The 15,731-nt window shown below is 30.2% G+C and overlaps 4 protein-coding genes across 7 annotated transcripts; all 4 read right to left on the reverse strand.

Annotated features, from left to right (window-relative positions):
* Positions 1–1,585: 1,585 nt before the first annotated feature.
* Positions 1,586–7,649, reverse strand: Cand1 (Cullin-associated and neddylation-dissociated 1). Of its 2 annotated transcripts, XM_033334937.2 has the most exons (17): positions 7,378–7,649; positions 6,639–6,808; positions 6,229–6,442; positions 5,834–6,126; positions 5,600–5,762; positions 5,240–5,513; positions 4,651–5,157; positions 4,289–4,572; positions 4,041–4,172; positions 3,808–3,976; positions 3,429–3,717; positions 3,167–3,365; positions 2,838–3,095; positions 2,584–2,772; positions 2,247–2,490; positions 2,035–2,181; positions 1,586–1,961 (listed from the first exon to the last, which is right to left on the reverse strand). In XM_033334937.2, the coding sequence occupies exons 1-17, from the start codon at positions 7,417–7,419 to the stop codon at positions 1,828–1,830; spliced, it is 3,708 nt and encodes a 1,235-aa protein (XP_033190828.1). In that variant the 5' UTR covers positions 7,420–7,649; the 3' UTR covers positions 1,586–1,827. The 2 variants fall into 2 exon arrangements, with proteins under 2 accessions (XP_033190828.1, XP_033190829.1); XM_033334938.2 differs by lacking the exon at positions 7,378–7,649 and having other exon boundaries at positions 6,229–6,460; positions 6,639–6,778.
* A 224-nt stretch (positions 7,650–7,873) lies between these two features.
* Positions 7,874–8,974, reverse strand: LOC117157155 (PCNA-associated factor). Of its 2 annotated transcripts, none has more exons than XM_033334943.2 (4): positions 8,829–8,974; positions 8,528–8,599; positions 8,341–8,462; positions 7,874–8,275 (listed from the first exon to the last, which is right to left on the reverse strand). In XM_033334943.2, the coding sequence occupies exons 1-4, from the start codon at positions 8,863–8,865 to the stop codon at positions 8,225–8,227; spliced, it is 282 nt and encodes a 93-aa protein (XP_033190834.1). In that variant the 5' UTR covers positions 8,866–8,974; the 3' UTR covers positions 7,874–8,224. The 2 variants fall into 2 exon arrangements, with proteins under 2 accessions (XP_033190834.1, XP_076481001.1); XM_076624886.1 differs by having other exon boundaries at positions 8,528–8,602.
* A 624-nt stretch (positions 8,975–9,598) lies between these two features.
* On the reverse strand, positions 9,599–12,983 carry ScsbetaA (Succinyl-coenzyme A synthetase beta subunit, ADP-forming). The gene is made up of 7 exons (XM_033334941.2): positions 12,826–12,983; positions 11,769–12,028; positions 11,534–11,696; positions 11,196–11,460; positions 10,811–11,115; positions 10,612–10,731; positions 9,599–10,530 (listed from the first exon to the last, which is right to left on the reverse strand). The coding sequence occupies exons 1-7, from the start codon at positions 12,889–12,891 to the stop codon at positions 10,360–10,362; spliced, it is 1,350 nt and encodes a 449-aa protein (XP_033190832.1). The 5' UTR covers positions 12,892–12,983; the 3' UTR covers positions 9,599–10,359.
* A 647-nt stretch (positions 12,984–13,630) lies between these two features.
* LOC117157153 (succinate--CoA ligase [ADP-forming] subunit beta, mitochondrial-like) lies at positions 13,631–15,721 on the reverse strand. 2 transcript variants are annotated; one of them, XM_033334939.2, is made up of 6 exons: positions 15,342–15,721; positions 15,106–15,268; positions 14,576–14,843; positions 14,191–14,495; positions 13,971–14,090; positions 13,631–13,899 (listed from the first exon to the last, which is right to left on the reverse strand). In XM_033334939.2, exons 1-6 carry the CDS (start codon positions 15,719–15,721, stop codon positions 13,696–13,698), a joined length of 1,440 nt encoding a protein of 479 aa, XP_033190830.1. In that variant the 3' UTR covers positions 13,631–13,695. The 2 variants fall into 2 exon arrangements, with proteins under 2 accessions (XP_033190830.1, XP_033190831.1); XM_033334940.2 differs by having other exon boundaries at positions 13,766–13,917.
* Positions 15,722–15,731: the final 10 nt, after the last annotated feature.

The following is a 15,731-nucleotide window of genomic DNA, read 5'->3' on the forward strand; positions in this document are numbered from 1 at the left end:
TAGTATATTTAAACAAACTTAGATAAAATTATGAAATTTCTAATACTGAAATATTTTAGGGAGTTAAATAGCTATTTGAAGCGATTCGGTATGAATGAGTCAATGATGATTATATTATTTGAAAACAAACCTCATATAGAGCGTCTAACGTTCCATGGGAAGGTATATAGATAATTGATGGTTAAGTATTCATCAGGTTGGATTTACGTGCGTTATAGCATTACACAAACACGCTAGGCATCGTCATCCGAGTTAAAAGCGGCTCAGCGTAGAGTTGCTACGTGATTCCCTGCAACGTTAGAAATTTCGGTGCCTTATGATTCGGAGAATTTTTTTATATCTAGTCCATACAGTTCTCACGTATATAAATACCAAGTAATGGCCCAATATAGATTTCACGATAAAAAATTGCGTAATTAATTCTTCTTAGTAATTTCTTTTTCATATTATAACGATAGCCTTTCATTGCTAATTGTTTAAACATACATTAATTAGTTATCCACTTGCTATTTATTATTAATCTAATCTTTTCAGTATAAACAAAAGACTTTTCTGTAATGATACTACATATTTACCATATATTGTTTAAATTAAAAGCATGTTCTAAAGATAATAAAATATTTTCGGAAACGTGATTAGCAACAGGTTTCGGAATTAGGTGAAGGATTACGAAGCTTACATACGCATGAGGATCATCGCACGAGCTCGCAAGAAAAACAAATCTGGACTCTTGCGTTAAATGATTCAATAATCAATGATACAGCGAGCTTTCACAGTTACCATATGGTACATAGCAATACTGACCCAAGCTTCTTATAATCTAGAAACAAACAATTCTCAAATCTTTTCTAATTATTTTCAAAATACATTTTATAAATTTACAATGATAGGAAAATTTATAAGAAATTCTAACTACACAAGGATAAAGATAATTGCAGAAAGAAATATAAAAATGAATTTATCTTCGTTATTTTTTAGATTCAACATATTATATTTAAATTAAGAAGTTTCAATTATGTCAGGTAAATCGAATGACTATCCATCAATGTAACTATTATCAGGTCTTAAAGACAAAATTATCAAGCTTTATATTATTACAGCTGTAACGTAAGATTAAAGGCTGTCGACCGCAAAATATTTGGCAAAGTACCACCCCCGAAGTGTGTATTCCTTAAGCTTCATTTATTTTTGGAACGTCTTTACTGACACTAAAGATGTTCCATTTCGATCATAATATTAATAGCATGACTCAACATTACATGAAACATATGGGCATGCATAATATTTGTACAAAGTATACTTTTTAACGCGAGAATTGTAATTAATTTGTGATGTATTTTTAAATTACCAAAATTAAAGATTCTTAACTTGCAGCTCGCAAATGCATGTTTATTTGGAGGGAAAGTAGTAGTTAGCCTTGCTAATAAATTTATTAATGAATCATATAAGTAGGTCAGCAAATGCAACATATACGTGCGTAAGAAGATAGCACATTAATCATAAATTTTTACGTCGGTTTGTGCAATTGAAAAACAATCTTTGGTGTTCTTTTCTTCATAAAAGCAGAATTAATTAAGCCAAAACATTGTTTTTCATATTATTTATTGTTAAAGGAAAGATCATTATTATAAGATGCTTACAATTGGCAAATTTATTTTATAATTTATACATGACGTATTACATGAAATCACATTCATCTCAAACTACAGTTCAGATCGAAGATAATAATGAAAAAATAACGTATAGAAATAAACTATGAATAATATGACCGTGAATGCTTAGCTAACAGCGATCTATGCAAAATACAAAAAGTAAATCATAGACATTTTAGCTCTGATCCATCACATTGGTTTCATTCATATTACTACCAGTACAATCTTTTTGGATTATCTCAAAAAGTGGTTGTAAGTCGGGCGTCGATTTGATCTGCGTTACAAACTCGCTCAATGATGGATTTTTATCTAAGAAAAGAGAAAAAGATTAAGGAATCAAACAACAAAATTAATACTGATGCGTAAAAAAATGATTTTTTACCAGCATCTGGAATAGTTAACAATGCTGCCACGGCTCTTAATGCCGAACGTTTAAGTTCATCTTGTTTTTCATATTCCTGTTTGACTGAATTTGCTTTTACCTTCAGTGTACAAGTGCTTTTTAATGGTTCAACTAATCGTTCTAACCCTACATATGATTCAATATTTCATTAATAAAAATCAATCAATTTATAATTTATACTACATACTTACTCTGCAAAACTGCTGTAGGACATAATTGAGCAAGTCTCGCAGTCATTAGATAAGTTAACATCTTAATGTCATAATGATCTCTGAGACCATTCTCAACGTGATTTAAAAATTCGAAAACATCGAGACGATCCAAACAAGAGTCGAGTAATGTATACATGCACTCGAATGCTGCCTTTCTGAGATCTAAGCCATCATCTACTGTATGTTTGAAGGGACCCATTTCCACCTCTCTTATTAGTTCTTTCTACATTTAAATTATTTCATACACGTAAAATAATTATTCAATAAATAATTAATTAAATAATGATAATTAATTAAATTGTTCCTTGTCGAATACCTTTATCTTAGTTTCAGCGTAAAGATGTGGTAACACGGAATCTAATAAATCTCTTATGAGCATTGGTTTATTGTGTGCTGCTGAATTAAATGCAACTAAAGCTACCCTTCTGACATTCAAATCGGGATCTTCCAAAGCAACTAAGAAACTATCCATACGTTGTTTTAACATAGCATCGATTTGTTGTGGCTGCAAAGAATTTCATAAAGAATTAAGTAATTTATTTTAACAAGTAAAACCGATGTATGAAATACCTGGTCAGAAATAGTAAATTTAACAGCAGTAACTGTAGTAGTTCTCAAAAGAGCAGATGTTGATTTTAATGACTCTTGTAATCTTGGCAGTAAAGTAGCGGGATCGATCAATGTAAGTTTTCCTAGGCACTCTGCTACAACGTTACGGGTACCTTCTTCCGTGCATTCACAATGCCTATACAAAAGCATCCAAATCGAAGGCACGAAATTTTGCAAATGAGACACCCCGGATGGACTAGCAGATTGACATGTAATTATCTGCAAGCCATTAAATTTTCAAAGTTTTAAATGAAAATAAAACAAAGCTTAAAATATTTAATGAAGGTTACCTCTTTCAACGAATGTAAAAGAAGATATTGACGCTTTGGTTGTGCCTCGATTTCTTTCAAAATGAATGGCAAGTATTTTGGAAGATTACCAACAGCTATGTTACCCAATGTATAACTAGCTGCTGATTTTACCTCCTCTGAATGGGAAGAGAATGAATTCAAAATTATATGTTTCAGAGAACTGATTTCACTCAAATCCCTAAATAGAAAATAATTTAAGTGACGTGAACAATTTGAAATCGACATAATAATATATACTTACACATGTCTACCTATTTCACCAATAACCAATAATGCAAAAATATGCTGCGCATCACTTTGAGGATTTTGAACGTCTTTCAGAAATTGCTCGACCACCGCTTGAGCTTCTTGATGCCATGTGATTGTTAATGCAGCTGCACATTTTGCGAGGGAATGATAAGCTTGTTTGTGAAGTACAGATTGACTGACAGGAGCTAACAACATTGAGAGCAATTCTCTGTAACCAAGACCTGGTATATCTGCTTGTACTAGTGCTTGGAAAAATTCCAACATCGAATTCAAAGCCACACCTAACACATGAAGAAGAATTCATTATTAATATTTTTATTATACATATATATCTTACATATTTTTTAATTAAGTATTTAAATATACATTACCTTGTAAAAGTGGAGACTTCACCAGAACTAATATTTCTGGAAGGATGTTATCAGAAACCCTTGTAAGAGCAACTGGATGTAACTTCGCTATGGTGGTGAGAAGATTAAGGGTTAATTGCGCAATATGTAAATCAGTCTCGTTTAATAATGCTGGTAATTCTGTAGTAACCTAATAAAATATTCTATTATAATATGAAAAAAATATTCTATTATAATATTTTCCTATTTATTACCTTATCCAATAAATCAGCATGAAGAGTAGAGCTATAGTTTCGAACCAAGGTATCCAGAAGTGGAAGAGAACATAATTTTAAAGCCCGTTGATTTTTTCTCAGAAAAGATCCAAGAATTGGAATTGCTTCTTCCTGTAAAAAAAATACAGTAAAATGAAGCAAATACAATAATATCAAAATAGTATAAAAATGTTTATCAAAACAAAATCTGAAGTATTAATCTGTAAAAGACAATATAGCGTACATACCATAATTTGATTAAGATCTACTCTTAGAGGAGACGCTGCTATACATGTCAAGGCTTTCACCGTCGTAAGTCGAGTGATCTCATTACGTAGTCTATCCAGGAATATAGGAAGGCATACATGCAATTCGTCAGACAAAGTATCTCCAAAATGTGCGAGAATTTGACCCATGCATGCGATTGCTCTTTCCTTTACTTCTTGATCGATGTCTGCTGTTCTCAGTCTCATTAACGTGCAACGATATATTTCCCCAGATAATGATGTAAAATCAAAGTAACATGTTTTATCTGAAATAATATTTATGACAACGAAATAAATTTTTTATTGATTCATTTATAAATATATAGTCAAACAGATTTGTTTACCATGTGGCCTGATTACTTGCACAAGTTGTTGTAATACCAACAATGCTTCTGCTGTAATTTTATAAAATGGATCTCCGACAGCTAATATAATCGGTGGCGCTAAAACTGCCATATGAGCGTGAAACACTTCTGGTTGATGAGTTATCAATAACGTATGTACAAATGCCAATGTATCAATCTTCATATTGGATGAAGAATTTTTGTCTCCCAAAGAATATTGTATACCAGGTATCAACGCAGGTATATGATTACTTAAAGCACCAGGCAATACGAGCACTAATTCTTTCAGCAGTGAGAAACAATCTTGTCTCGTTTTAATACTTTTTTCTTTCATTTGACGATGAACAGCTTTCACAATTAATGGGACTTGTTGCTGTAGCAATGCAATAGGTCCATCATCATCTTCCATTGCATCTGGATCAAGAGCCACACCAGTAGCTGGTCTTGTTTGTCTTAGAAGTGCAATGTATGCATGGAAAATATCAGACTTTACATTTTCCTCCCTTTCTACAAAAATATAGCTGTATTAGTAACAATTTAAATAACATTAATTTTCTATTGAACTGTTTTTACTGTATGCGAAAGATACCTTTAAATCTTGAAATCAAAGCCGGAGAAACAACTTTATAAAGTTCGGGAAGAAGCTCCCGTCTACTAGACACAACAGCTTCCAGGCACTTTGCAGCTGCCCTACGAACTTTCCAACTCATGTCATCATCATCTGAATATTCGTCTTCCGCGTCCTCTTCTCCATCTTCTTCTACTTCCATCATAATATCTTCTGCATCGGACATTTCGTTCATATCATCATCGTAATTGTAATTTGGGTCATATGTAATGTAAACCAAACAGATTTCTATAATCTAGCAAAGAAATAGAATTTAACGCAAATTTATGAATAATTCTAATGAATCTAAAATGTTAAAATTACTTAAGAAAGTGTCCGCACTTTATTTATATGTGGAGTAATTTCTTTAGGGCATCTGTATACAAAAGATTCAAATGCTTGCAAACAATACTCTCTCAACTCATCATCATCCTCGTTACTATACTGTACAATTAATGGCATAACTTTTTCTATTTGCTCTCCAAATCTGTGACCTGCTTGACGACTGAAATTTGACAATAAAAATAGGATTTATATAGAAAAAAATGCATAGTGATTAGTCATAAAAATACTTACCAAATGGAAGCAATGCATTGTATATAAGTACGTATTACATTTTTTGCTGTTTGAGTATAAAGTCCTTCAAGTAGATGATCTACTAGTTTATTGTACAGATAATTGTTGCTTGAAGTTAGGAGGTGACTCAATGCTATTATAGTACGCTTTCTAACTGCTTGACGAGGAGAAGAAAGTTGCGGCAACAATGCGGCCAAAATAGTGGAATGGAACGTAATTAGCAAAGCACCAAATCGAGACAATAAATCGGCCATAATATCGAGTGCTTCGAGTTGTACGGATACATCCTCCTGCTGTATGTAATAAAGAATTATTTCTTTTATTCTGAATATGTTATATAAAATATTATTAACGACTTTGAGATGAGTTATTATAAGTTTGAAAACATTAATTACTTTTTCTATAGCACTACTTAGTCGGCCGGTTATTCGTTTACAAACATTCGCGACAAGTGCACTGGATCCCAAAGGAAGCTCAGATATTACAGTCTTCAATCCAATACTGGAAATATCCCTTAATTGTTCTTTATCTGATACCATGTTAATGCATAAGGCATCTACAATAGTTTCCACCTGGTACTCCTTTACCTTATTGACTAGTGGGCCCAAACTGAAATCGGACACGTTTCTGTAATCGTGTCCAAATACAAAGAAAATCTTGCAAACATAATATGCGTTTCGAACACACAAGCAATTACATATATTCAATTTTTAAAGAAAAACAACTAATGCTAAAAATTAACACACAATATTATTATGAAATTTCAAACCAAAAAATTCACATCTAAATCTAAATATAAGTGTACCATTTTACAGCAAGATTTTGTACTTCTCCATTTTTATCCTCTAACAGTTTTAGAAGCATTTTCACAACTTTACGTTCTGAATCATCATCCAGTTTAATATTGTCTTTTTGGAGTTCGCTCATTAAATCATTGGTTGCCATAAATCTGAAGTCCTTATCGGTGGATGTCATCTAAGACAATAAAATATGAGTTAAAACATCGATATAAAACCAAAACAATGAATAATATTTTGCAATTAAAATTACTTATAAAAATAAGCAAAGAATGTATTGTTCCATTTGATAATAAAATATATATTAAACTAATCAAATTACTAATAATAAACAATATATCAACTAATAATCATTATACATATATAAAACTTTGGATTATTCCAATGAAAGATAAAAACAATACATATATAATATTATCTTAGTGACAGCTGAAAACACCTTTGTTTCTTGCTGACAATGAATTCATGAATCTGTACATTTTTGGCCATGTAAAGTATATAATGACAAAATATTATATTGTAATTAAAAAAAAAATAATATTGAACAAGCATAATATCGTTATTCGTACTCAAAATTAGAAAATCATTGCTTATAAGAATAATTGCATATTTTTTTAAACAATAAAGCGAGGTTATGTAGAACTTCAATATCATCACCGGATCAAGTGTTAACATCCTCATCAATTTTATCTCAGAATAAAAAACGATAGGATTTTCAGCATATATTTCAAAAAATATGTCAAATACCTTTTCTAGCAGGTTTGCAATTTGATAGGAAACACTAGCCATGATTGAAAACTTTTTTACAGCCGGTTACAGTTGTCGTTCCAATATTTTACGTTATAATAAAACGAAAAGAAAAAAAAATTACGAAGTTCCGTCGAAGCAGACGACACTGAACTTGGTTACGTTTATTCGATAGAAAATCGCGTTAGAAACTGTATTTTAATGAAATTTCACTGTCGGCAGCATTTCAATACTGCGAAACTTTACCGCAACTTGGACTGCCAAAATTTTGATAGGAAATTGCGTTCCTAAACTCTATCAAATAATAACCGCTGAAAAGAAACATCGCAATATAGCTTCACGATTGGTTCATTTCTCTCTGACGCGTTTTACTTCGCTTAAATGGATTTTTACACTTTGATATTCTTTTACAAGTTCGAATGACGATAATTGTATCTGCGATCTAAAGAGTTAAATAAAAAAGGTTAATCCTATTAGGTTGTAAAATAAATGATCCTTCATTTATGATAATTTTATTTAGACATACTACAATATTGTCTTTTAAATTATAAATACTATACTTATGATATTGATCACATTTCAAATGTTGAGTAAAAAAATATATTTAGTCTGCTTTGTATTTAATTTACTTAATTTAATTCTACTTTCAGCATTTAGATGCTTGTGTTGCTCATTCTTATCTTTTTACTTGTCTCATGTTAGTTTAAATTAAAAATTCTTTGCTGTTCATTGTAATAAAATATAAAATACTTATACCCAAACTGGTTTAAAGAAATAAATAACCTTTTGTACTGACAAATAACACTATGATAATACCATAACAATTTAACAACAATGTTGCACATCTTTAGTCCGACTCATTTTTTACTACTTGGCTAGGACCTCCATCAGCAGCTCCCTATTATTTAAAATAATGTGTTTTATTATCTAAATATATTTATTGGTAATACCATCATTATATACCTGAGCTTTTGACAAATTTTCGGATTGATTCACAGAACCTTGGTTGAGAAAACATGTAATAGGCTTCTGCCATTCTGGAGTTTCCCTTGGATGATACGGATTACCACCTGAATAACTCTTTCCTAAAATTACGATTGTTTTAAATTTTGAAACTATACCTTTAATTTAATAAAATTATAAATCTTACCTTTGCTACTGCTACCTGATTTCTTAACTGGTGTACTTTTCGTAGTTTTATGTGGTGCTTTGCTACCAACAGCTACTAATAATAAATATTAATGAAACTTTCGTAAAATTAATTATCTTCTGGTACTCTAACAATTAAAAATAATAATATAACTTGAATAAAACTACAAAATATTTATCAAACATAATAATACAAGTTTAAATTAACAATCAAAACCAACTGAAATGAAATAACAAAGAAACGAAAGAAATTTTTTAAATAATTTACTGAAAAAAGGTGAATTTTTAACAATTTGTTTTACCTCTTGTAGGGACGCGATCCGCCTTTGTTCTCACCATTTTGTAAATATTAAGGATACAAATTGAAAAATATAAGAAAATAAGCGACTTTAGAAGATTTCGTTATAATACATTACACGATATTCAAAATGAATAACCCCTGTCCCTGATTGTTACTACCAATCGCAAATAAATTGAGCATCAAACAGGAAGGCCAACTTCAAAAGATCTTAAATTAAAAACGAACTACGAATGTTACTATATATTTCCTCTGATATTTCTTTTCAAATACTTTAAATTAAATTTGTAGATAAATGAAAAGAACAGTCGTCTTATAATAATAGCATATTTTTATTGAAGAAAATAATTATTACCAATCATAATAGTTGCATTTAAGCAAAAATACTTTTAAAAGATTTCACACTTGAAGGAATATGATAAATTTTATTTGAAATATTTTTATGTTATATTTAAAATAATATTACATTTACTAATCGATAACTTTCTTTTTTGTACAAATTTCTTCCAATAAATTAAATAATAATATAATTTATTTAACGATGAGATATATTTTGTAATATATATATATATATATTTATATACATATATATGTAAACATAGATGCAACAATACTATATCATAATTATTTCATTACTATATCATCACCATATCATATCATAATACTGATACGTTGTAATCTGATTATTTCGCAATGATATTATGTTTCAGGGAAGCAAGAAACGTGAGCATCATCTTATTTTCGATTCATTAATAAAATAAAAACAAATCAAAATTACGTAAAATAATTTATATATGTATACATATAACTACATATGTCTATATTACATTAAACAGGCCCTTTTTTCTTTTCAAATGAGATATGACAATCATATCTCGCGTAATATCTCAATTATAACAATTTTTTGTGGATGATTATATAAAAGGTTTCCTTTTTTTGGACAGCAGTAGTCATGTACTTTTTGTTAACATATATGTAAGTTGTGAAAGAATATCGAGTACACTTTCGTGCAAAAGATATAGCTATGTCAGTAAGTGTATATTGTATAACTTAATTTTAATACTGAATCACAGAAACCCCCGTTAATTGGGTAAGCAATAAATTACATTCTTGAAGAAGTCTGCGTACTTCTTGGGAACGAATTTGTGCTTGCATTGAGAAGGAAGTAATCCAATTGTCTAGTATTTTTTGCAATATTTTAGATGTAGAAGATCGTAATTAAATACAGGTTTAGTTTTTTTTCTCAAATGTACAAATCCGTAATTAAAAATTACGATCACATTCATCTCTTTTTAAAGAGAATATAAATGTTTCAAACATCGAGCAAAACAAAAGCTTCAATGAACTTTCTTTCCATTCCACTTATAATAAAAACATATGTGAAGTACTCAAATGTAATTCTAAAGACAACACAGATGTGACATTCGAAATTATTAATCTAGTTATTACTTTCAAATGTTGTTCCAAACATTTAGCAATATGAATATACCCTCGAAGTTCTTTTGATAATATGCAAATAACAATTTTTACTATATTTATGAAATCGAAGGTATTTCAAAATTAACGCTAAGATTTTCAGATTGTGCTAATTTAACAATCGTTGATAATTTAACCGCAACTCGGGCAGCTTCATCAAGATCATCTATTGGTACAATTTTTAAACCTGCATTTGCAATAAGAGCTTTTGCTTCGTCTACATTTGTACCCTGAAATGGCAACAAAATCATATAAAATTAAATTTATGTCAATTACTCCAATAAAGTATTAATATGTATTTAGAATTATACCTGTAATCGAACAACAACAGGAATTTTTAAGCTAAGTTCTTTAGTTGCAGCAATAATTCCCTCTGCGATAACATCACATCTCATTATTCCACCAAATATGTTAACCAAAAGAGCGTGGACCTATAATTGATATAAAAAAAGAATATTTATCACTCTTATCAATATTAGAAATAATAGAATCTATGTTATGTGAACCCACTCGTGAATCTGATGTAATTATTTTAAATGCTTCTTTCACAGCAGATGTAGACGCACCACCGCCTACATCTAAGAAATTAGCTGGTTCACCTCCATGCAATTTTATGATGTCCATAGTAGCCATAGCTAAACCAGCTCCATTTACCATACAACCAATGTTACCATCAAGTGCAATGTAATTTAAATCATATTTAGCAGCTTCAACTTCTTTAGTATCTTCCTGACTCCAATCTCTTAAGGAAAATAGTTCTTTTTGCCTAAATTCAGCATTATCATCAAATCTGCACTTGCAGTCCAAAGCAAAATCTGTATATTAAAGAATGCAATTTTTAAATGTTACTCTTTATAATGTATAGTGAATTATAAATTTTTAAGATTGAACTTACATTCTCCATTAACATCTTCTGCTAAAGGATTCACTTCTAATAAAAGAGCATCTTTCTTAAGAAACATCTTATACAGGTTCATGATGATGTTAGAAATATAATCTTTAACATTCTGAAGTCCAAGTTTAACAACAATTCGATCTGCTTGCTCTTTCGTAATACCCTTATGTATATCAATGGGCTCATACATGATAGCACTAGGATTTGTTGCAGCAACCTCCTCAATATTTACACCACCTTGACTTGAAGCTATTATGACTGGACCCTCAAATAAAAAATTTTTTAATTATATAAGCTGCTCTTCCATTCATTGAAATTACATTTATTTAGCAACTTACACCAAAGGCTCTTTCCATCATAACTGCAAGATAGTATTCTTTACGAGGAAACATACGTTGTGTAACCATCACTGCATTGCATATCCTACCTGCTTCACCTGTCTGTTTAGTAATTAGCAATTTACCTAACATTTGACTGGCTAATTTTTTTGCTTCTTCTGGTCTATAAAAAAAAAGAAAAATTAATGTAATGCAAAGCATACATATCTATCATCACCTGAGCATAATAACTTACGTTTCACACATCTTTACACCACTAATGCTAGTTCCTTTAAAATGTCCCTTTCCTCTACCACCAGCTAAGACTTGTGCCTTCAAAACAATATCTTTAGTCTTCAAATCAGCAGCAAGTTTGGCAGCTTCATCTGCAGTTTTAGCAACTCCAAATTTAGGAGTTGGAACTCCAGCTTCATTTAATAAACTGTAACTGATGTGTTCATGAACATTCAAATTCCTGACTGATTGCTTTACTAAGTTGGTTTTGCATCCCAGTATCTATATAAATGAAATAGCAAAAATGGATCAATAACAATAAATAAAGCTTGTGTAACATATATGATAATAATAGACATTAATTGTTTAATACAGAAGAACATAAAGAAGAAGAGCAAAGAAGTACAAAGATCAATCAATGGTAATGACCCACATACTTCTAATCACATACTTGGCACTTGTACTTTATTTTGTCTTTGGTAAAGAAATACTCTAACTAATCAAAACAAGAGAAAATAACAAACAGTGAGTATAGTTATTGAAAACAAATGATATAAAATTGAATACTGAAGATGATAAAAAAAATGCCAAAACACTTTTTTTAAAAAAAAAAGAGTAACTTCGTAACAAAACGAAGTAATCAATAGTGATGATAATCGATTATTCGAATTTCAAATTTTCAAAAAGAATGACAGTTCTTGATAGTTTGACAAGTAGTGTCATTTTTCACGTAATTGAATAAATATTAATTAAATACGAATGTACAGAACAGAGTCAATGACCAACGAATCAAAGGTTGATTGTGAAAATGTCCACGCTCATATTGCACAACTGTCATATTCATATTTCGTAAAAAAAACTTGGTTTAGTGCAAGGCCACAATCTTTGGCTTCGAATCGCTTGACCCTGGCGCTCAATTTAGCAGACTACAGATATCTAATATGGTGATTATACCACTTATGAATTATTGGCGTAAATATCGATGGATTCGTGAAAATGGAATAAAATGACATAAATGAATAGGAATTATCGTGAACAAATAATATAGTACGACACGAAAAATAGAATATTTAATGTACCTTTGACCCATTGAATCGGGTAAAATTTTCAACGATTGAGATAGTCCGAGACAACATGGTGGCCATCTTACTAAAGCAGTGGCAGTGGACTGCCAAAAGTGCCAAATGTAAGCTGCGCTGTCTACGCCTTCATGTCCCCACCTTCCTTGATGTTTCCTGTAAAAACATGACGCAAACTCCACGGTGATGCCGCGATGGCAGCACTTCTTTATGTTTATTTGAATTTTTTCTGATTTAATTACTCATTCGATTTCTCTCTACTACTGTATTCCAATTTTGGGACATTTTAATTATAGATATGACATTTCAATAATAAGTTCATTGTACAAGTTCTGTAAAAGTTATTATATTTATATGTGAAAAAAAATATATTTAGTTTGTTTTGTATAGTTAATTTAATTCTATTGTCGCCATTTAAACACTAGTATTATTCTATTTTATCTTTCAGTAGTCTTGAGTCAAAATTAAGCATTCTTTGTTATTCATATAATTATAAAATACCTAAATCTATATAAATTTAAAGAAAAGTAAACCATTTTTAGTACTGGCAGTAACAATTTCATGATTACAATTCTTAGAAATTATGATACAAAATAATATAGATAATATATTATATTCGAAACTAGAATAAATTATTATATTATAAATTTCGAAAAAAATATTTATTCTTTACAAACATATTTACATCCACATAAATTTATATAATATAAAAAAGGTCAAAAAGGAAAGACATCTAATATTTTATAATATCCAACTTTTGTTGTCAGATATAAAATAATAAATATAAAATAAAACGAACATAATAATTATATCTATGTATGTAATATATCTTTCAAATTGTGTCTAAAAATATAAAAATTTATTTCACTTTTACTTCTTCTTGCTTCCGACTTTAGACTTTTCTGCCGATGTTTCTTTGGATGTGAAAGAAATGTCCAAGTTCATAGAATTTGCAGCTTTTATTATTAAAGATAATTTTACAACCGATTCAGCAGCTTGAGCAAAATCATCTACGGAAATAACTTTCAATTGTGCTTCCCGTATCAATCGATGAGCTTCTTCTACGTTAGTTCCCTATATGATTAGATTAGACTAGTATAAAAAAATTGTGTATAATTTTTCCTCATGTATTAGTGATAAATTACCTGCAGTCTTACAACTACGGGAATATTCAACTGTAACTCTTTGGACGCATTGATAATACCTTTCGCGATTATATCACATCTCATAATACCACCAAATATATTTACGAAAATTGCTTCTACCTAAAAATTGGTAAAATGGTTTTAAACCTTACATTACGTATTTTCAAACTTACTGGCAAAAGATATAATTCGAATATTACTTGTTTTAAATTTTAAGTACCTTCGGATCAGAAATTATTATTTTAAAAGCTTCCATCACAGCTTCTTCAGTGGCACTACCACCCACATCTAAAAAATTAGCTGGCATACCGCCATTGTATTTTATTAAATCCATAGTAGCCATCGCCAATCCAGCACCATTTACCATACACCCTATATTTCCATCTAAAGCTATATAGCTTAAATTAAACTTAGATGCTTGGACTTCGTTAGGATCTAGTTGTGTGAAATCTTGCAGTGCAAATAGTTCCTTTTGTCTGAACTCTGAACTGTCGTCAAAAGAACATTTACAATCTAAGGCAAAATCTGAAAATACGTAATACTTATGTTATTAACTATCTTTAATTTAATAAAATGAATTCATTGAATTCTTTTTTACAACATACATTCTCCGCAAATATCTAATGCAAATGGATTAATTTCAAGTAATAATGCATCTTTCTCGATGAACAACTCGTAGAGATTACAAATAATTAACGATGTAATCTTCCTCTCCTCTCCTTCTATACCTAAGTTATCCACAACTTGATTTATTTGTTCAAGTGATAAACCTTTCATGATATTCACTGGTGTATACGATATAGCTTCCGGATTCGTGGCAGCGATGTCTTCGATATTTACACCGCCCTGTTTAGATACAATTACAACAGGACCCTAAAAATCATATTTAATTTTTACTTTTAATAATAAATTCAACTATAGTTACAATTAGACTGCAGATATTTATGCACTTATATAAAGCTATACAAGAATGTGCACAAACACAAAATTACATAAATTATCAAAAGGAAAACAAATGTTATGACATTCAGAAAATAAAACCTTCTTTCAAGTTAAAACTCTTTATCTGTACCAATAAAAATATGAATTTGTACAAAGATCCACAGTCTAGTTATAATGAAACGTTGCAATTTACATCAAAAGATTGTTCCAACATTACTGCCATATAATATTCTTTACGTGGGAACATACGTGTTGTCACCATTACTGAATTACAAATTCTACCAGCTTCTCCAGTTTGTTTAGTTATTAACAATTTACCTATCATATTATTAGTCAAAGTCTTTGCTTGTTCAGGCCTAAAAATATATGTCAAATACAGTGTATCATAAATATAATAACATTATAATAGAGGTGATTTAATTGACTCACGTTTCACACATAACTACACCGCTAACGTTGGTATCTTTAAAGTGCCCCATTCCACGTCCTCCAGCAAGAACTTGAGCTTTCAGAACAATATCTTTTGTCTTAAGATCAGCTGCTATCTTGGCAGCCTCGTCTGGAGTTTTGGCTACTCCAAAAGGCGGAGTTGGAATTCCACTATTTTTCAATAAAGTATATGCGATATGTTCATGAACTTGTAAATGTCGAGTTTGTTGAACAATGACAGAAGTACGATTTAAAAACTGAAAATATTTTCTTTGATATATTTGCATTTGTTGTATGTGACTACTTAAAATAAATACTGTTACCTGTCTTCCTATTTTTCTAACACAAAATGATGTAAAAGACGAGAGTCTAATGGACATATTGCCGGCA

The sequence above is a fragment of the Bombus vancouverensis genome, chromosome 15, assembly GCF_051014615.1.
Source record: "Bombus vancouverensis nearcticus chromosome 15, iyBomVanc1_principal, whole genome shotgun sequence".
Lineage (NCBI taxonomy): Eukaryota > Metazoa > Arthropoda > Insecta > Hymenoptera > Apidae > Bombus > Bombus vancouverensis.

Coding starts and splice junctions, on each gene's coding strand:
- Cand1 (XM_033334937.2), bottom strand. CDS start 7,419: ATGGCTAGTGTTTCCTATCAAATTGCAAACCTGCTAGAAAAG. Junction 3,977..4,040: donor ATGCTGATTTATTGGATAAG/GTAATAAATAGG, acceptor ATATTTTATTAG/GTTACTACAGAATTACCAGC. Junction 2,491..2,583: donor ACGCTGAAACTAAGATAAAG/GTATTCGACAAG, acceptor ATTTAAATGTAG/AAAGAACTAATAAGAGAGGT.
- LOC117157155 (XM_076624886.1), bottom strand. CDS start 8,865: ATGGTGAGAACAAAGGCGGATCGCGTCCCTACAAGAG. Junction 8,463..8,527: donor ATCAGGTAGCAGTAGCAAAG/GTAAGATTTATA, acceptor TCGTAATTTTAG/GAAAGAGTTATTCAGGTGGT. Junction 8,276..8,340: donor AAAATTTGTCAAAAGCTCAG/GTATATAATGAT, acceptor TTTAAATAATAG/GGAGCTGCTGATGGAGGTCC.
- ScsbetaA (XM_033334941.2), bottom strand. CDS start 12,891: ATGGCCACCATGTTGTCTCGGACTATCTCAATCGTTGAAAATTTTACC. Junction 11,697..11,768: donor GGTGTAAAGATGTGTGAAAC/GTAAGTTATTAT, acceptor TTTTTTTTATAG/ACCAGAAGAAGCAAAAAAAT. Junction 10,531..10,611: donor CTGTTGTTGTTCGATTACAG/GTATAATTCTAA, acceptor TTGCCATTTCAG/GGTACAAATGTAGACGAAGC.
- LOC117157153 (XM_033334939.2), bottom strand. CDS start 15,721: ATGTCCATTAGACTCTCGTCTTTTACATCATTTTGTGTTAGAAAAATA. Junction 14,091..14,190: donor TAATAATTTCTGATCCGAAG/GTACTTAAAATT, acceptor ACCAATTTTTAG/GTAGAAGCAATTTTCGTAAA. Junction 13,900..13,970: donor CCGTAGTTGTAAGACTGCAG/GTAATTTATCAC, acceptor CTAATCATATAG/GGAACTAACGTAGAAGAAGC.